At 38.1% G+C, this 21,892-nt stretch overlaps 1 protein-coding gene across 1 annotated transcript; it reads right to left on the bottom strand.

The window, feature by feature from the left end:
- Positions 1-818: 818 nt before the first annotated feature.
- WDR1 (WD repeat domain 1) lies at positions 819-21,823 on the bottom strand (the record flags this gene model as incomplete). Its single annotated transcript, XM_009697753.1, has 14 exons — positions 819-2,212; positions 2,770-2,914; positions 4,061-4,234; positions 4,705-4,815; positions 5,950-6,037; positions 6,703-6,859; positions 8,135-8,222; positions 9,057-9,290; positions 9,408-9,488; positions 10,215-10,292; positions 12,116-12,296; positions 13,709-13,856; positions 17,756-17,846; positions 21,702-21,823. Coding segments are annotated over 14 exons (1,808 nt in total), but the record flags the coding sequence as incomplete, so codon positions are not given.
- Between the last annotated feature and the right edge of the window lie 69 nt (positions 21,824-21,892).

The raw sequence follows: 21,892 nt of genomic DNA, 5'->3' as shown, positions 1-21,892 counted from the left end.
AGAAGCTGAAGCACAAGCAACCACCCCCACAGGCAGGCATCCAAACACGTCTTAATACAGGGTTTCTAGCAAACAGGCATTCCACATGAGCAGTAGTACAAGGTCATCCAGGAATCAAAAAATACCTCGTCCTACAGATCACCTTTCAGCCATGGTGCACAGGTTCTGATGTGCAGGAAAGAATCCACTTGTAGTGGTAGGACGCTTCAGGAAATTATGCCACTTCCCTCAAAACCCTGTTTCATTAGCATGCCCATCTCTTACAAAAAGCAGGATTTGCCTGTGAATTTGACTAAAGACATCTGCATAACTTCCCCCCTCCCCCCGACTCCCTTTTATCATTACTTAAATGACAGGGATTCAGCTACAACATGAACCCACTGAGCAGATTCAATAGCAACTCTTCCAGATCAGACCCAGGGAACAATGGATGAATTGCACAGGGACTGGCACAACAAGCAACAGCAGAAGTTTTAGGGGCTAGACACTGAGAAATCTTGTTCATTTGGATCTTACGCCTAATTTCAAACATGCCCTTTTCCAAAACTTCTCTTGTCCTTGCATTATTAATAATCAGACATGCAAGACTGCTAATGGAGAGATGCAATAAGCACAAAGAAACCATGATGCAAAACATTCTACTTCTTAGATGAAACTTATGTCAACTCTTCTTATGTAGATGTTGGTTTGCATGCCAGAAGACATTTGATCACCACTCCTAAAAAGAAATCAACATTTTTCCTTTTAAAAAGATGTTTCACCAAGTCATTTTTGACAGGCAATTTTTTTTCAGCAATTGAGCAATGGTCCACAGTATGAGAAGCAGCAAAAGTGTTTTATTTGCTGTATAATTACTGTCATTAGAAATACGATTGGTAGAAAAAACAACACACAAGTCCACAGAGAAAAGAAAGCTTAATAAAAACCAAAGAGCACTGTAGGGCTGATGGTGGTGAAGACATAACAGAGAAAAAATTTTTTTTAGAAAGTCTTCCAAAGTTCTGCACAGCAACAAATTCTTTTGGCCACTAGAGATGGTAACAAATCTTCCTACTACTTCGCATCAGTGTCCTCCTCCACCCTTGTTGGACTGCTAGCTTCAAATGACTTAGATGTGCTGTAGAGTGTGAGAAGGGAGCTAAACACAAGAGTATGATCTTTGCATTAGATAACGGCTTCCATGCAACTGTTCTGCACATGCAAAGGCATAAAACCTACTCAAACACCATCTTCTCAAAAATCACTTCAAGTCATAACAGTGCTTCACTTTGTTTAATTTCTGTATTTTTGAAAAGGTGGTAGAAGTACTGCATTTTTTTAAACAATTACATGCTTCTCCTCCTTCAAACAGAAAATATCTTTAATCTTTGAAACAGAATGATTGTTTTTTCCTCTAACATCGAAATGACCAGACATTTTTAATTCATGAAAAGTAACAAATGTGTTTCTGAAGCAAGAAGTTGCCACAACGATTATTTGTAAACATTATACCCACAACAGTAAGTACATCAAAACCCCACACTTCCACCTTAAAATAAACCACGAGCTTTGACATGAAATACATAAAAAGTTTATTATGTATGTACCCCATTTTGTTATCTGAAGGAGAAAATCTGAGGCAACAGTTTGGTGCAGTACAGAAAAGCAAAGCAATATACAGTAGCTGCACACAGCTTGATTGGTTTCAGATCACAACTAAATACTCTTGCTATGACCGTTAGTACAGAAATGTTCTGTAATTAGAAAAAATGAGAAGTATTACTCTCATGCTGTACAGTCTCATGTTTCTTGGTTAGAAAAGAACAACTGATTGAGTTTGAATCTTTCACGCCTGAATCTTTCACACCAACTTGCTCGGCTGTTGCCTCTGGAATGTTCAGCACAACGGTTAAGCTCCAGACATAACTTAAGTGCTTTTCATGTGCAAACTGTTACTGGCTAAAGCTTTCAAAGTACATTTAATTACAGATATGAACACCCTGTAAAGATATGAGGATATGATAGCAGACCCAGAGGCCAATACAGATTCTTTAAGAGAAATGCTATGTTCCACTGCAGTAGTTCTAGTCCCTGATTAGGTCCTTCCAAAGAGAGGGCTTATTTCAATTGTAGGAGATAGACCACTCTTTAACAGAAGCATCATGGGATGTTGTTACCAGAGTATGTTCATCCAACCACGCCAAGCCGCTTACATGATGTAGTCTGTGAGCATCTGTATGGCAGTGTGAAACAACAGAAAAGAATTAGGAAGGCTAGGCTGACAAAGTAACTTTAGCGCATATTCCAAATGTGATTTTCAGCTGCATTAAATACCAGTAGTGTATTTTAGAAGTGACTACAAAATAACGTAACAGAAGAGTTCTAGCTATTGTAGCTAGATAGAGATTAACATAAAGGCTAAATTTGCTTGGGAACATTCAAAGCCTGCTTACCATTAGTTCTAGAAAACAGGTACTGTGTTGGATTTCAAGAATCATAGCACGCTTTGGTCAGAAGGGACCTTAAAGATCACCTAGTTCCAATCCCCCTGCCATAGGCAGGGACACCTTCTACTAGACCAGGATGCTCAAAGCCTCATCCAACCTGGCCTTGAACGATTCCAGGGAGGGGTCATCCACAACTGCTCTGGGCAACATGCTCCAGTGCCTCATGGCGAAGAACTTCTTCCTGATCTCTAATCTAAATCTTCCCTCTTCCAGTTTAAAGCCATTGCCCCTTGTCCTGTCGCTACCAGCAGCTTTCAAAAGTAAGATTTTGAAGGAAACCTACCTGGTATCTTGACTCTCGTCTCTGGATCACTTACGGTCCAAACATATACCATCATGTCCATGCCTCCAGAAGCAAAGTGTTCATTGTCTGGTGACCAGGCAATACAAACAATTTTTGCATGGTGTCCATAAAAGACATTATGTTCCTATTTGAAAATTAGAGATACAGTATATTTCATTAGTTTAAGCTACTTTGGGAAATCACTGGCTTTTAATGTGTAGCATCACAATAAGCTACTGCAATACTCCAGACAATGTACATCTTAGGTGCAGATGGATGCCCTAAATAAACCAAGTGGTGGCTTCATTTTAAGCTATTTATTTAAACACTTATCAAGCCAATAAAGTCCAAACTTTTTGAAAAAATGCCAACACTTTTTCTATGAAAGCTGGATCTCTAAAGTGCATATACAACAAGTCATTTCTTGCTTAGAGGCTTTTAAAATAACCCCACAGATGTTTCTGAAAGCAAAATTCTTTCAATTTTTACTTAGAAAATGAAATGTTCTTGTGGAATACCATCCTGCATTTTTTACTTCACTGTGGTTTCAGTCAAAGCTTAATAACTTTACAGGCTGATGCACATATTGACTGCTCAGCTGAAATTGCCCATTTTTTCGTTCTTCGTCAAGAGACACTAGATTGAAGGATAAAGCAAGATTCCCTGCCCTGATGTATCCCTTTCATTGCTTAGTTCTTACCACGGAACTGTGTGCCACAGCCAGCAGAATTCTATTGCCAAGTCTGCTTTATTTACTTAATTAAATTTTATTGTATTGCATTATTCTTATCAAACTGAATGTGCACTCTTGTACATTTTACAAAAATGCACACAAATTCTCTAACAGGCACGTATTTTATTGACTTTTTTCCTTTCAAAAAAACCCACAAAAACAACACACTAGTGATTCAGCTGACCCAAATAAGGAACCTGCACACTTTGTAATCTTTTGTATTTATCTACTGCTAGCCTGTGGAAATCCAATCCCTCTCCCATTTAACTATGTATTTGTTACTAGATGGGTTTGAGTGCTTTCCCAGTAGCCAACCTATGCTGTACATTTCTTCACCTATTCTTATGATCTGGAGGCTTCACATAGGCTGCTGTGAAAAGCATCACTAACTCAAAATACCACATAAACAAAACAGTCACAAAACCACCAAATATACATCAATGATTTAACCAATTAAGTTTCACCAGCTACACTGTACTTCACCACATGAGATTTAGACATGAGACACCAGTCAATTTGTTTTCAAACAAACAAAATTCCTGATACATCAGTTCTTACCGCGTAGCCATCAGTGACACTAAAGACAGTGACAACTTTGTTTGCATCACAGACTGCAAGAAAGGCACCATCGTGAGAATATGCCAGGTCAGTAACAGGACCTTTAGCTTCCAAACACTTATCATCATTTTTCAAAGAGGTTCCTTGGATTGAATACAAACGGACATTCCCATCCTGCAAATTAACAGTGAAGAAGGGGGGAAGTTACAAAAATCACTTTACAATAGAAAGAGGAAGGTTTACTGAGTTTCTGGAACTTTTTGCATCAATTCTATCTGGCAGTGCTTAGATTAAGAAACAGTTTAAAGAACCTGTCATTTATGCTGGCTACAATCCACCAAGTCTAAAATATAGACCTGATTTCTAGAATTTGCTTACTTCAAGCATACACCAGGTAAAAAGAATTTGACAATTTAAAAACAGCAAATATAAGATAAAAAAAGAAATAGACATTAGGTCACAATGGTGTAAGAACCTAGGGAATGAAAGCCCAGGAATACCAATTACACATAGTTTACTTGTTACAATACTGCTGTTGTTACAAACTGTCGCCTACTATTTCTCAACACATGTGCTATTGTTAAATGCTTCTGTTACTAGTTCCACTGTTCAAAGTAGTACAGTTTTAGGAAGTGCAACCTTACCGCTCCTCCCACTGCTGCTGTACCTCCTCCAGGGTGAATGGCTACAGCTTCTGGCTCATAGCTAAGGTCATCAATTGCAAAACATTTTTTCTTATCTTTCATCAAGACAATCTGTAAATAGAAAACCAGAAACTAAGACCCTTCTTCAAAGTGCCTAATACAAAATTATGACTAAGCCACATTGCTTAGTCATAAATACAAATCCACTCTCATTGCTCAGAAGTTTACTACATTCTAATCTTAAGGGAACAGTTGGTTTTTTTTTTTAGAAAAAAGAATGAAAGAAAGAAATGCCAATGTGCAGTGACTAACTAATCTGCTGTACTGGAGTACTTATGTGTTCTAAATTAGGTACTGCAGTGCATGCTTTACTGCCTTCAGCTTCACCTCATTTGGTTTGAACACGAAAGAAACATGGACAAAACAGTATTTTTGGCAATCCTTACTCCCTTCCTGGTTCACTGTTAAAGAAAGGGAGGCAGGACCAAATTAGCAGCAAGTTAATACTGACTTAAAATTTAAGGCTATTTTAAAATTTTTTTTTTTTTTAACGTTAAGGCTATTTCCTATCCAGTTCTATCCTATGGACAACTGGAATTATAACTCACATGGAAAATGGGTTTGGACAACACTATTGGAAGTCCCAAGCATAAAACCAGCATCCTTACAGAAGGCATAAATCATTAGAAGTTAAATATGCTTTGATACCAGATAGCCCTGGTGCAATCTCTCCGGTTTTGCATGACCTGAATACTACTGGCAAGAAAGCTTGAGCTACTTATGCTGTACAACAGCATTAGTTAATTGGTTAGTTGGATTAGTTGCAAAAAACAACACCCTCCCCCCCAAACAACAACAAAACCCAAACAACAACAAAAACAAACAAAAAAAGCAGGAGCAAGACATCCTTTCCCCAAAAATCACGTCACTAAACAGATCAGGCAAGAGCATGGTTCAGACTGGTGTAGCCTTCCAGTGCAAAGCTGTATTGATAACAAATTCAGATGCATTCAATCAGGGACCATGTGAAATTTAAATCTATACATAAGACTGTCAAATTGCTACAGGATGCAAAAAGACAAGCCTATCAAGTATCCTGCTTAATTATACTCCCCATAGCTCTTATGAGGAAATTCTGCAGATGTGCAAGGTGATTCCACACTAAACAGGTTTGTTGGAAACCATCACATTACCACACATGGCATTTTTAACACAGCAATTGTGTTGATAATCCACAATACTTACTTGTCCAATGCACAGAACTACAGTGTAACCACCAGGACCCACAGCTAAACATTTTGGTTGAACATCCATTTTCACAGCATCCTGGCCACTGGAGGAAGACATGCCAAGGTGGAGAAGCAGGAAGGACAGAGAAAAAAAATTATTCCATGCCTACCATTATTTAAAATTGCCCATTCAAATAATCACCCACTAATGATCAAGAACATGCAGAATTTAGAATTATTTTTTTTTAATAATCCGCAAAGTTTCCTGCTGCTTACTGTTTAAAGCATTAGTATCTTGACCACGTAGTACAGCTTCGAAGTGAAAGTCAATGTTTCTACATTAGTCTAACTTTTTAAACTAACTAGGGGATCTTAATAGGATTCCTTAAAGCTTTTTGCTTCAATTGTGGTTTCCATGAAGAAACAGCTGTGACCCACCCCTCCTAACCACATTTATTACCAATATTCCTGAGTATTTATGAACCATAAAATGGAGATTCTTCCCACAGTCCCTGAACTAAGCCACCCAATACAAGGCAGATTACTATCTAACCTGTGGAAGGAATGAGACATATTGAAAAGCCTGGGATGCATTTCTTGTCACAGAAAAAAGCAAGGTTGGTACAGCAATCATTTCTACAGTTTCCATGGTAACTTAAAACCTGAATAAATTGCAGCATAAAATTCTTTACCATGTAAATCAACAAAACTCTTGCTGTAAAGCAATTAGGGCTGCAATACTACAATAAAAGACAACATTTTAACTAACCTGTAGTCCCTCTTGCTAAGGTTGGTATAGCGCACAGTGTCATCCATACTGCAGGTCACCAGATGATCCATTTCATCCACTGCCATTCTAGAAACCTGGTTTGTGTGGCCTTTGCCAGAAAAGCCATCATTCTCTCCAGTTTCAGAATCCCAATAATGTGCATAATAGAATTAAGGAACATTTGAAGATACTGGTGCAGTCAGATACAGCATCATAAAAAGTTAAATAATTGACAGAGTAGCTAAGGTCAGAAAGGACCTCTTGAGATTGTTTAGTCCAACCCACTGCTCAGATCAGTGTCAGCTACAACAGGTTGCCCATACTGCTGGGTTTTGAGTATCTCTAGGGATGGAGACTCTACAAGCTCCCTGGGCAACCTGTACCAGGGTTCAACCAACCTCATACCCCCAAAGTGTTTATGAAGTAAACATCTGATTTTCTGTAATAAGCTCAATGACCTACGACAAACAGTAGCAAATACTAGAACAATTAGTGTTAGGTCTGAGAATAGGAAATTCTTTTTAAAGAATTATAGTTAGAAGTTCTGCAACATTGGCTTTCTCTGATGTTATATGTTAACATCAGTTTGAACTATTAACACTATACTACAGCTTTGCAAAGAAACAAGTCCAATATTTATAATTGTTTATGCCAATGTGACACCATTTCAGTGCATCACAGCAAGCAGGATGAAGCACTGCAGCTTTATTTATCAGCTTCAGAACACTGAAGAAAACCCAACAGTCTTCTAGTTGAACACATCCCAGTCTCATCCTTTAACATGCCCTTTGGGAACCAGGCTGCATTCCCAGTGTTTTGCTCCAGAAACCAACAGGACTGATACAGGGTCTCAAAAGAACTACAAGTCCTCTTCAGTAGTGAGAAAGCCTGATGACATTTGGGATATCAAATAAAGAACTCAATCAATGTGTCACAGAACTTCAAAAACACTTCTTAATACAGATGGGAAAAACACAACTGTAAAGAGAAATGCATGTTAATGGGTCACAGATAGGTCAACAACAGTTTTATCTTTCTTGTCCCGAACAGCTGAAAAACAAGATACATGAATTTCAGCACACGCTAAGATCTACCTACCTATTGCACGTTAACAGCAAAAGACAGCAATACGTATTTTGCATGTATGACAGAATACATGGAAAGTTACAAGAGTCTAATTTATATATTTACTTGCTCCTCCATACTGACAATCTATCTCCAACAAAGAAGTGACAATTGGAAATTATGAACTGGCTTATATTTAGCAGGCAAAGCATGAAGGTAACCAGTAAAATGGCAGGTTAGGGGAAAGCAAAATAAACTTCTTCAGACACAAAATATTCATGTGCCCAATAAACATAAGTTTTTGTCTTTGGCGAAGCCCCCTCAGACTATAAAGCTTGAACAAATACCGCTATCATTCAAAGGATATTAATGTGACCATCATTACTTCCAGAGTAAATATAGGACTTTCCACCGTTTTTATGCACTGTAAGACACTGAATTGATTTACTATGACCCTGTGAATGGGACACAAATAATAATTATTGATGGGCAATTTTCATCTTAACACATACATAAATCAAACACATTTGAGAAACATTATAGGTTATTCAGAAAACAACACACTAGTTTATTCACAAGCATTAAAAGTCACCCAGAATACAAATCACTAATTAATGGTGCAGTCATTTAACTGTTGCAGCATTGGTATTTCCTCGTACTACTTGAAGAGAAGGAATAGGCACCGTGAATACCCTTATTAGTCTGTCAAAATACTTCCATGGCCTTTTCATCGACTAAGTTGCTTTTCAGGTACTTCATGATTCAGGGAGGACTAAGTATCATCAGGTACCCACACCAACTGCCAGAACTATAGCAGCAACAGCAAGAATCTGGGACATCTGTTTCTAGTTCATGTAAAAATGTAAGTTCCCATGAGAGCGCTGTGTCAGCGAGCTCTTTAAATCCTAAAATTAAAGCTCGATTGCAGAGTAACCCTAGTCACCTTGTTCACAATACACTAGCTCTGGTAGAATGAGACATCACTGGTAGTATTCTGTCTATGCTGTATGTCTTTTCTCATCTCAAGAATGCTTAAAAGCTGCTACAAAAGACAAGCTGATAACGTTAACTGAAACCAGTATCAGCCTGTATATTTGCACAAAGCACAGTATCACGCATGTAACATTTTAACTTCTTGAGTCACGTGACTTGCAAGAGTCAAACACAGCCTGTCAGGCAAGGCTAATTTAACAAAACCATTTTTCAATAGGTACTATTCCATCTCGACAACTTCAACCACTGAGTCATTTTTTTGCAGAAACCTGTGCAACAACAGAAATTTAACCTACCTTTATGACACGTAAAGGCTTATTTGGATTGTTCTTGTCCAAATAATTGATATAGCCAGACAGGGAGATAGTCAGTAAATGGTCTTTCTGCCACAAGCAACCCAGCTGCTGATCCAAAACGTTTGATCCCATGTTAAAAGCACTGACAATAGAATTAGCACCAACATCCCAGATTTTAGCAGTTTTATCTCCAGAAGCAGAAAGCAACTGACTACTGTCAGGGCTCCAACTAATCTGTGAAAAAAAAAAAGTCACAAGATAGTAAGTGCATTTATTATTGCAAGACTTCACAGTTCGTGAACTTGGTAATGAAATATTACAGACCATTTGCACAAATGAAGTGATACTTACAGCATAAATACCTCCATCATGAGCTTTGCCTCCACCAAGAGCACACACTTTCTCTCCAGTCTTCCCATCATAAACAAAAATCTTAAGAAAGCACACAGACATAAAACTTAAAGGGAAAAGCAGTAACAAAAAAACCCCCAAGAACTGAAACACTGTTACTTGCCCTGCACAGATCATTCTTTTGTTACCTGGCATATTTGCAGGTTTATCAAACACTAGATTTTTGAAGAAGAGGCACAAGTATTCCTGCATTTAATATTTAAGACTAAACAAATGAGACAACAATTGTAAATAACTACAGTAAGCGATCCTGACATTTGAAATTCAGGAAGATGTTACATTTTTGACTCCTGCTGTGCTGGCAGCTGTTTAGCGCTGCAGACGGGAATCTGTGTTCTTAGAACGAGGAGCTGCCTATGGTAACAGTGTCATTGTCAAACCTGCCCTTATCAGTAGGGAGTCCACATGAAGCTGGGTTGCTATCTAGGAGTTCGGCATTTCAGCCAGACTTCTCAGCATCATAACAAGGACATACATATTCCAAAAGTCTAACATGTTCCTGCCAAAATAATCTGTAAGAGAAGTAATATGCTAGGGAGATGGAATGGGGAAAAAAGCTGAGTGAGAATAGTCTGGTTGACATAAGTTGTTACAGCTCTATAGGAGGATACTTAAAAGTTTAAGCCAGTCATTTCTTGGCATGGAAAAAGAAGCAACACAGATTTTACAACACTAATCCTATTCCCAAAATGCACAAGAAAATCTTCTCATGCTAAATCACTACAAAAAGGGTTCCTTGTTTCTTACCTGGCCATCTGCACTAGCTGTAGCAAATCTGTTACCATCAGGAGAAAACCTTACACAGTTCACAAACCGTGTGTGGTCCTGTAGGAAAAAAGATCAGCACACAAAATAAGAACAGACTTTTTACATAGCAGATAATCCAGTAACAATGACATTCTCTTACACACAAGCCATAAATTAGCTGTGTACGAGATGTGTGCTGTAGAGAATTGCTATGGAACAACTCTAGCCTCTGCTGAAGAGGATCATGGGGACCAAGAACAATCTAGGGAAAAAACTGTGACATCAATACTGATGTAGTTCAAACAACTTCATGCAATACCAGGTGAATGAGTACCCAGTTTCAGGTATAGGTAAGAAAAAAAATCCCTCAGCTGCAGCCTAGATGCAAACATGGGATTCCTCCCCTCTAGTCACCGAATTCTTCTGCAACATTCTCCAGATTTTGACTCTTGCTTCATTGTGCAAGTTAAGTTTTATACACAAAAGACTACTTTATCCTTTTTATTGTAGAAAACACAGGCATGAAGAAAAAAATATTATTTTATTGGAATTCCATTTCCAGGAGATTGCATTAGTGGTAGATATGTGAAGTAACCAGGCAAGACTGATGTATGCTCCCCAAATAGACTATTTACAAGTAGGAGACTATTCAAACCATGCTAACTAGAAAACACGTGTTAAATAGGGAAGCACCACAATGAGGCCAAAGCTCCCATGCAAAGAGATTTGGGATACTATTTATAGTATTATCAAAGGCAGGTTCTAACCTAATTTCTTTAACTATAAATTTTTTTTCCTGATGATACCTCATGCTCTAATCTAAATCATCTAACAGCCTGTACCAGAATCCCATATGTCAATTCAAATATCACATACCAGTCTAAGCAGCACTGGTAAGCAATTCAGACTTCAGAGTTCCAAAAGAACCAGCTTAGCAAAATGGAAGTATCAACTTAAGTTCAGAAATATATTAGGCAGCTACATCATTTCATTGGATTGCAGAGCTCAAAACAATTCCTTTTCTAGAAGTGGAATGGAATCCTTAATAAAGTCAGTGTATGAAGACTACTCATGGCACATACTTAAGAAAATAAAAGGCTTTATTTTTAAAAACACAGTAGTAGAACTAAACATTGTGAATTTATCACTGCAATAACATCCAATATCTCTGCAGTAGGTTTTTTGAGGCAAGAGACATGTTTTCTGCCATCAGAAACAGCTGCAAAAGCTTTTGGCTTTTTATTTTCTTTGGCCTCAAGTAACAACAAGTGTCTTAAATGTGGTAGTTCCAGTCTTTGTTTCATTTACATAAGAGATTTCAACTAGTAGAATAAGAAACAAGAAGTGAAAAGGAATGTAGAAACAGAAAACTGACCACAGAAGTCATATACCCATTCCTTGCTGTAGAAACTAGTTACGTTTCCAAACATCTACCTTCTCCCCTTCTAAGCTGCCCTGGGATTTCAGATTTGAGCACCCTTAAGCAGATTGGAAAATTCCATTCACATCACCACATTTCTTGAATCAAGCACCTTGGAGAGTATTAAGAAATTCTATGCATGTCTGCACTAGGAAGCAGAGCTCGGAAAGCACCAATAGGGCCAATGAAACACCCTACTTCTTAAGTTACAGAAAAGGATGAAGAGGGTAAAAAAAAAAAGCAGAAAAACTGCTTCAGGTTTTCTTCTTCACCAAGCATTTATTTCATTTTTTTTTGGCCTGAGACAAACCTTCAGTTATAGGGGTTTAAGAAAGCCACTTGACACCAAGTATGCCTCAAAAGGGGGAGCTAAAAACTTTTGTTTTAACAGCTAGTTATGACAAGAACTGCAAACTTGCTGGAAAGCTTTCAGTCAACTTGCTGCACAGTTGAACAGAGCCACATCTAAACTTAAACTCACACTTATTGTAAACTTGAACTTGAATGGTGGTCCCTCAAAGAACGCAGCACAGTTGTCATCACTGCCAGTTGCCAGACGATACGGTCTTGTTTGTTTAATGTCCACGCTATTGATCACTTTGTTGTGTCCTGTAATCTCGCCAACAGAAGAACCACTATCCCACAGGAACACTGCTCCGAATCTAGTTAGAAAAGCACACAATAACTGCAATTCATAAAAAGTTACATGTAGATTAACTTCTTCAGCAACTGCAACAGCAGATTTGAATGCACTCAAAGAAAAGAAATTAGGTCATCTTGTTAATCTCACACAAGCGCATCATAGTTCCCTGAAGGATATCCGAGATCTTGCTGGATAGAGAATCTAATCTTCAACAGGAGAAGTGGACAGACAAGCAAGTTTTATGTATAACACTTCTAGAATTCAGAGATCCAAAAGATATTCTTCCATAAGTCTGTCAGTTTATAAAAGCAAGCTGTAAATTATTTGTCTGCCTAGTCACTACATAGAATGCAAAAAGCTAGGATAACAATGACATCTGATCATTTATCTGATTATTTAGCCTAGACTGGGTCCCACTTTTACAACTATTATTATGTAAAGGTTTAAGGAAGAAGAGTTATAACAGCATTTTTGTGAGTTCTGACTTTAAGTCACCTTAAAAAAAAAGTCAGTATAATCAATACAGCGGCATTAAATTGCAAGAGCATTGCTATTAAAACGGGGTTCTACAGAATGACTTTAGCAAAATTCTAGATTGAAAGTACATCCACTTAACAGGAAACTGGCAGACTTTTTGAAGTAGCAGAGCAAATTTACATAGTATCTACCCAGGGGCATGTAGGGGTGGAGGGAGGGATGGACTACAAAGAATCTCTCTCAAATATGAGGAGACAGTACATGATGGCAATTAAAAAATGGTGCAGGGGGTCAGGTAACAGGACCACACTATGTTTTTCAGACCTTTAGGCATAAGACTACCCAGTCTGGTTTAAAGATCTGTCAGTCTTTAAACATTAAAGAAAGGATACAAGTCTGACTGTAATGGGCAAGTCACAAGACAACTGGTTGTGACTTTCTTTTAATTACCATAATAAGGCCTAAAAATATGGATGTGTTGCCAAGGGAGAAAATGCTGATACACTTTTTTTTTTTTACTCTTATTCAATCATGTCCGCTCTATTGAGAGGGGTGAAAGCAGAGGGAGAATTGTCTTGTGGTTCTCCCCTCCTGCCCTATCAGAATCAGACAAAAAAAATCCACCAAAAGGCATACTGAACAGCTATCACTGAATGTAATACCCACCTCTAAAAAAATAAACAAGACCCACACAATTTTAAACTGAGCAGTTCTAACAGAACTGTATTTTCCAACTAGTTCTACAGTTGTCAAATACTGCATAAAGAATTCTGCTGCAGAACAGCACAACTTGAAGTCTAAGCAGAGAACAAGCCATGATTTTCTTCCCTTGAAGAATTAAAAGCTTTCTGCAAATAACTTGGTTTATTAGAATACAGAGGTTTACAGTATATGTATGTGTGTATATATATATATATATACACACACACACACACACACAAAAGAATTACTCACTTTTCCCTTCCTTCTCCAACCACAGCAATTCTCTTGCTGTCTTCAGTCCAGGCAAGGTCCTTTATTTTTCCTGCAAATGGCTGATACTCATACTTCAGTAGGTGTTCCTTCTGTGTAGTATCCCAGATTCTCAGCTTTCCAGAGACATCTGCCATAATAAAATAGAATATAACTATTGTTGTTCCAGCATGACTCAGTCACATGACTCAGCAATCTGCCAGGATACTGATTTTCAGCTACACTGAACACTTGTACCAGGGACCTATCTTACCCTATTACAATTACTACAAATCATTTGCTTTAGGAATGCTGAAGACTACATTCATTTCATCGAATTATGTTTTTAACCCAGTATTAAGGTTCAAGGCATGCAGCAATAAATACAACACACTGAGCCAACTTTTGAAAACAGACACAAGAAAAAATTGCACAGTGAGAGGGTAGGAACTCTAATGTTTTCAGCCAGTATGCAAGTACCTGTGATACACAAAAAAACCAACCCAAACCAGCCCCCCAACCCCAGCAGCTACAAGATAGCTTACCCACACTTCATTGGGAAGTAAGTCATGCTAAATCTACAGTAAGACACCAATGTGGTGGACAGTGGCTGATGCACCAAAATTCATACCTTTGCCTTTTTGTACCTTCAAAGCAAACCCATTGTTGCAGAATAAGTTTAATCAACCTGATTTTTTAATTGTACTCTAGTCTTTTAAATATATTCTTCTGTTTGAATAACTCTGCTTAGCATTAGTTAGCAGGAGAAGGGATTCCAGGTTGCATATCATAAGCACATCCTTAACCCGGTTTCTCAGTTACGGAGGGCCTTGAAGAAGATAAGGAGGAAACTTTGTCAGCAGAGGCTGCAACCCATCTAGGTAAGAAGAGCAAACAGCCTGCCTGAAGTTTGGAAACAGAAAATCAAAAAGGAGCAATTAAGTTCCCAGACCGCGGATTACCATTGGACCAAGAGGCACGTGGATACCACATGAAGAAAATCGCCATTGGACCAAAAGGCGCGTGAAGGGCGCATGAAGAGGGGGTGCATAGATTATAAGGCTTTAAAAGCCCAGGTTGTCTTTGTTTCAGGGTCCCTCCCCACAGGTGAGGGTCAAGCTGTTATTCTGCTGTACCATCCAAATAAATTAATGATTTTTCTAAGATCGGATGTCTGAGACTCTGCTACAGGAAACCTAGGGCAAATAGACTTCTTTAACATCCATTTTGCATAGAAATACCAGCTATATGTAAACATACAAAGAGATTTCTGTCCATAGAACTCTATTCATGCACACTCATCAGCATATTTTTTCTATACAGAAGCACGTACACACTTAATGTTGCATATGGATAGCTGCACTATCTGGATTACTACAAAGGAATCCAACAGAATATTCAAAAATGGTAATGTCACAAGCAGCAGACATAGCACAGGTCATAACAATTTAAGACTTAATATAATGCAAGCCTCCTTGGACACCATTTCCTCTCAGTATTACACAGCTCTAGAGCCTGTTTCTATTCAGAGCAATTACTGTGGTGGAGTATTATAACCAAAGGAATTGTTCTATACACAGACAGGTTTACACATCTCTAATGAAACCCACACAGCAAATTCTGTGTGTACTGAACCCATGATAAAAGCCAGTGTTTTAGAATAAACCACATGCCAAAAATATACACCTTTCACCTCATCAGAATGTTTCTGAGTTCTGTTCAGTGTTTACTGGTGCATCTTTACAGTTCAATTTAAACATACTGCAACCCTGTATCTTTGGGACCTGATCATGGACTCATCTTCTCCACTTCTGCTAAAAGGATAGATGCAGAATCCTCCATTTTACATAGAGAATTTGTTATTGAAGCAGAATTTTAATGTGGACTTCAAAATCTAACTGTTTGCTCCATCTATTAATAGATAGGACACACATAGCTTTAACTTTGTGGTATCTCCCATTACTACATCTGTTATGACTGCAGTAAGAGAAATTACCATAAAAGCCACAAAGTATATTGCCAAAGGTCTGTCTCATCAAACACATGAAGTATTAATGCAGGTTGCATGGCTAATGCAGATTTATAGACAGAGAAATGAATCTTACATGTTATACTTAGAAACAGTTTAAACAGCCTGATACTATCTTCAGACCCCATGCTCAGCAGTATCACGAAAGTATTTATAAAATGACACACAGAAAACACTTTTTAAGGGAAATATTGCAGCTTAAACTCATTTACTTGGGTACAACAGAACTTCTGAAAAAAACTCAATCGAATACTCCCCTAGGAGCAAGGAGCTTCCTTAAGCCAATCATTAACTGAAAACTTCTTCACAAATCAGGCTACGTATATGTTACTGTTCTTTTACAGAGGTCTGAAAATCTACAAGGCTACAAGAACAAATTAGATCATTATTCTGAGGGTTAAGTACAGTACAAACCTACATCATCAAGTCTGTAGAATAAAGAATGCAAACTGGATTTTAAGAAGGTATTCAGTTTGACATATGGTCCAGACACAAGATTGAGCCAAGAAAATCCTGGCTCTGGTTCCTTTTCAGGGCAGGCAACAAAACGCAGAAAACACACCCAAAAATCAACATCAAAACCAAAAAACCCCTCAAAAATGAACAACAACAAAAAAAAGCAAAAAAAAAAGAAAAAAGTGCTGTGCTATCAGTGTTCTTAAAGGTTCCCCAGTACTCAAAAGATAAACATTCTAATAAGCTTTCTGATACACAGAAAGCCAAAAAGGATAGAACATTTTACATTTAAAAAATATTGTTCCTTTTAAATTGCTGAAAGAGAAACTCCCATTCTACTAAGACCTGTACATGAGTCTGGACTCCCTTTCTAAGGAGCTCATATTCAGAATGTTTTATTTCCATATATTACTTAGCAAGTATTTCTGTATTTGGGCACACTACTTGCTTTTGAAGCGTTTCTAATTGACAATGGATTTTTTTTTAAATCTGCTTGCCATAGATTAACCGCAAGTATTTTTAATAGAAGTTACAGTATTGTATTTATCAATATTATTCAACTGTATACCAATCCTCCTGAAAAATATCACAGATCATAGAATCATTTAAGTTGAAAAAGACCTTTAAGATCAAGTCCAACTGTTAACCTAGCACTACCAAGTCTACCACTAAAGCATGTCCCTAAGCACCACATCTACACATCTTTTAAATACCTCCAGGGATAGTGACTCAACCACTTCCCTGAGCAGCCTGTTGCAATGCTTGACAACCCTTTCCATGCCAAAATTTTTCCTAATATCCAACCTAAACCTCTCCTGGCGCAACTTGAGGCAGTTTCCTCTGGTCCCATTGCTTGTTACTTGGGAGAAGAAACCGACACCCACAAAAATATCAATTATTTGAAGCAAGCTTCTATAAAAAGGGTTTGTTTAGTTCTTCGCAAGTCATCAAAAACTGTAGCCATTTCTGCTAACAATCCAGGAAATTCACACTGTAGAAACTCATGTTACCCATTTTCAAGACTACTGATTCACATGCATTACATGGAAACTGAGAACCAGCCTCTTGCCCCACTAAGTTATCAAAGAAAGCTATTTTAGTTCAGGTTACAAATGTAAGAAAAGTCATGCCAAGCCTTGCCAAGTTTGGTCAGGAAGAAAGGAGGAGGGAAGAGAGGAGTACATACTCTTCTAGAATCCCTTGTCTGCCCCCAAAGCATCAAAGTTTGTTAAACAGAAACAATAGTCCTGTATATATGTACACAAGTCTTCATTACACTAAGATTTCTTCTCTTTAACACTTCGCACTAAGTATTTAAAGTTCATTTCGATTTAAATAATAAATTGTTAAAAGACCTAGCATGTCACTAAACTCTGCTTTTGAAAGAGGTTAGAGGAACAACTACAGAAATCATTCCTCCATCAGGCATGTATACATAATTCCACTGAAGCATGTTACATGAGAACGTGAAGTGTTTCTACCCTGTTTTGCCAGTAAGTTTTGCATCAAGCACTTTAACAAGCTCTGTCCACATATCTCATGCAGTATGCACACTGATACTTTACCTCCAGATGCTATGTAGAATCCACTGGGAGCATACTTGGCAACTACAACCTGATGGGCATGCTCAGTGTAGATGTCAGCAATTGCAGGATTCTAGTTTAAAGGAAAAAAGGTTACTAAGTTGTATTTCCTGGTTTTCAAAGGAATAAAATGAGACATTCAAAGATAAAATCCAGAATTTTTCCTCACACCCTTCCCTCCAGCTTAAATTGAGGTATTGTTTAGAACTGAGAAGTGCAGTACACATTGCAGAACACTGCTGTCCAGTACCGCTAAAACACCACACTAATTTTTAACAACTGACACAATTAAAGTACTTCCTCTAACAGCCAGAACTGCTGTGACCCTTTCCTCTCCAATACCTGCTGAAAGGTACGAAAACACTCTACAAAATAATAGACCAAGCATCAGGCTTTCCTTTATGGAGCTGGCCCAGGTAAGGCAGTTACCCAAGTATAATACTATACATAAGCTGTGCTTTGCAACACATATCCAAAAGTTATACTATAGTTGAGTATGAAAATTAAGCATACAGTTAATCATATTGCATGGCTGTTAATCATCACTGTGTACTCAAGATCACTTGGTAACTAATGAGGTGTACAAAGCTTGCTCTTTCTTGTCAATTGCAATCTGGTTAAAAAGCTAGTAGACTAGCATGGGAAAGACATCTTCCCTAGTAAAAAGAGTGGTTCTGGAATTCTGAAAGAAATTTACTGCCACTCCCTCACAATTTTCTCTCTTCAGTCTTAAACTTCAGATGCTTCAGGTTGGACAATAAAACTGACTCGGTGTCTCAGCAGAACAGTAGTGTTACACTATGGAGGTGCCACACAAATCAAAAAAGGATGACATCAAGGCAAAAATCTGCTCACAAATTAAATGTATAAAAAAGCCACTCTGCACCTCTTCCAAATATAGTGCATACATGCTACAACAGTAACACACTGCTCCTTAGAAAAATTTTTCTACCAGTTATCTTCCAGCTCCAGAAACTTGACTCATACAGTCAAAACAAAAGTCCATTTTAACTGCTATAATTAATACAGATTTGTTCAATCAAACCAGAAAACCACCTGATGTTATGGTATGACTCAGCCATCCAATCAGGAAAAACTAAAACATCAGCTGTGTTAAAAAGCAGGACAGTCTCCTGCTTGCAAGAGTTCTTCCTGTTGCAGTAGTGTTACATCTCAGGAGACAGAATACAGCTTACTCATGCAAGCAGCAGCTCTTTTTCGTTCCTGCTTTTATACATTGCTCGAGTGCATTATAGCCCCACTTAAGTCACAATCATAGGCATTTACAGCATGCATGTCACTCTCCATTTTGTGTGCAACTGGGTTTTATCTAAGCAAGATGTTTTCCACATTCTATAGCTGCATCATCTACAAGTTCAAGGAGTTCAAAAAGCCCCACACTTCGTTAGCAATGGCATACATAAGCAGCTACTATTTTACGGCAAGAATCTCCAAGAGTCCAGGAAGCTAAGAAGATGAGACACCAGACTAACAGACTGACTTAAGAGGTTAAATACAAGATAGACTCCCACATTTAAGATATGGTAAGTAGATTCAGGAAACCTGGTAGTAAGTTAGAGCTGTCATATTAAATGCTGTTTATTTGATAACATTATTTCTGCTTGTAAAGTCAGTTTTCTAACTTGTGAGTCTTTCCTATCAAAAGCCCCAAAAACTCCACTTCTTAAAAAGAGATTTTGGGATAAGATTATAGTGTTAACTGGGACAAACGCAGTACCCAATACTAGATTCAACAAGAACAGTGAGCTTATGTAGCTTATTTCGAACACTGAAACCAGAGCCACATATGAAAGTGAGCAGTTAAGTTCCAGGCTTCAAAGTAGGCTTGGACCCATGAAGATGATAAAATATTAACGAGGTATGAAACCTTACAAATATCACTAGTCCTTCTCACAGTGCTTTTCCAGCACTGTTCCAGGACTTTTTCTTGTTAAAGGAATTATCTAGATCATGCTCCAAGATCAAGCGTTAACCCTGAATGCTATATTCATCACTACTGATTAGCTAATACGAGATAGCTTCAGACTTAAGAGAAAGGTGATCACTGCATTTTGATAACCTGTTTTTTTAATTAGGGCACAACCATCCCATTGGAGAACTGCTCATGGTGGGATTACACATGGACCTCCCAGTGTTTCATTCGGTTGTTGCAAACTATTATACAGGCTTCTATATTATTCAGAGAAGGCACGGTTCTCAACTAAGTGTCCACTCACTTCCATGTCAGGTTACGAACAAACTGCAATGTTCTCTGACACAAAAACCATAACGCAGGCTTTGGTCAGTTTTTGTGTCACAGCTGCAATACATTCTGTAACTGTCTGCAGAGCAGGACCTGTCAATTATTAACAGTAGCAGATGCTCCTTGCAGTTATCTAGTTTGCGTATTGGCATGAATTAAAAACTGAAGAATTTATGACTTCCATTCTCAAGTTCCCTCGAGAGTTTAAACAGTCTAAATTTGAATTCCCACAATCCCACCTCACCTGTACTCCGATCATGCCACACGCTCTACATTCTAGCTCATGCTGGGACTGACATTTGCACTGGGCAAATCTTCAGTGAGCCGATTCAGGATAAAGCAAATTGTTTTCTTCTAATTTAACCCCCAAAATAGGGTCAGATGAGCACTAATGTCTATGCAAGGGAGGAGGTCACAAGCCATAACTTGGGTAAAAACTGTAACGTATGCAGAGTGGCTTTTCTCTCTTCTTTCATCATGCTGTGTGCCATTACAGTGTTTAACTGTGGCTTCTGGTTTCAGAAAATTGAACATTTCTTGATACCAAGAGTGAAACATTATTACAACAACTGAGACACTGAAACCAGAGTGCAAGCTTATTTTTGGTTATAAGTGGATGAATTTAAACTGGTATCAAACAAGAAGTTTGCAAAGAATTAAGTTATTAGTAGCATTGGTAACATTTCTGTATTATGGCATGAAAATGAAGAAATGTCTGAACATAGTGGGGGGTGATAAGATAAATCATGAGAACAGCTCATAAAAATTCAGTTTACAAAGGTGATTTACAGAAGTAGCCATAAACAAATCCATTGCTGTGGAGACCTAAAAATTCCAGAGAGGTATGATCTGCCCCCCTGCAGCCCTCCCCACTAGAGGCCAATCTGCAGTAGGAGCAAAAAGTAAATCCAGGGGAGAATGTGATTTTTTTAAAGAACCAGCATTTACTTTGAAGGAAAGTATTTTTTTGAAAACCAGTAGCAAGACAATACCCTAAACATGTAATGCTTCCTCCATACTTCTCAAAGGGATGCCATCTTTGAAAAAACCCCAAACATCCACACCACTAAAAACATTAACTGGAGCATTCTAATATTTAATCAATGAGAAAAGTTCTCTGCGACCAGGGCTGAGAACTCAACATGCACACAGCTTGCCATAGAGTTAAGCAACTGACAACTGTTTTGATTCCTGGAGTGCAGGGGGTGGGGGGAGGAAGAAGCTACAGACTAACACATTTAAATACATGGGTTTGCAAGTATTTACATGCTTCTCTTACAAGCTGAAGGCCCAATACAGCAAATAGGGAAGAGTTAATTTATTAGGCAAACACAACACTCAACTTCATTATAGTGATACTTAAGAAGATAAACAGGGCCAACCAGAATATACCAGTTTCTCATCTATAAACCTTATGCAAAGAGAGTGAGAGAACTGCACATTTTCACTGAGATTTTCTACAGGTTTTTACAGTCGCTGCCCATGGTTTTATGCCTGAGTCATGCACCCTGCTTATTCCCCTGCTGCTGATCAGAGATCTGTGACCTCAATTGAAATTACTAAGTGTGAATGAAGCACAGGCTATTAAAGGAGAGGGGCTAGGAAATAAAATGAAACTTAACGAAAGCTCTATACTACGAAACAAAATAAATTAGGATACATTACATCAATGTTTCTGATGACGACGCATTTTCCATTGGTATAAAGAAAATTGTTGCCTTTAGGATCACCTCCGATAATTTTGGAAACGCCTCGTTCAACCTGCGGGAGGCTAGCAAACACTTTTTCTACAGGAAAGAGAAAGGGGGAGGAAAAAAAAATAAGACGTTTTATTTCTCCCCGTTACTGGACGCCAG

This window comes from Cariama cristata, unplaced genomic scaffold, assembly GCF_000690535.1.
Source record: "Cariama cristata isolate BGI_N322 unplaced genomic scaffold, ASM69053v1 scaffold8853, whole genome shotgun sequence".
Lineage (NCBI taxonomy): Eukaryota > Metazoa > Chordata > Aves > Cariamiformes > Cariamidae > Cariama > Cariama cristata.
The sequence above is the reverse complement of the archived record's forward strand: the minus strand, read 5'-3'. Positions and strand labels throughout refer to the sequence as shown.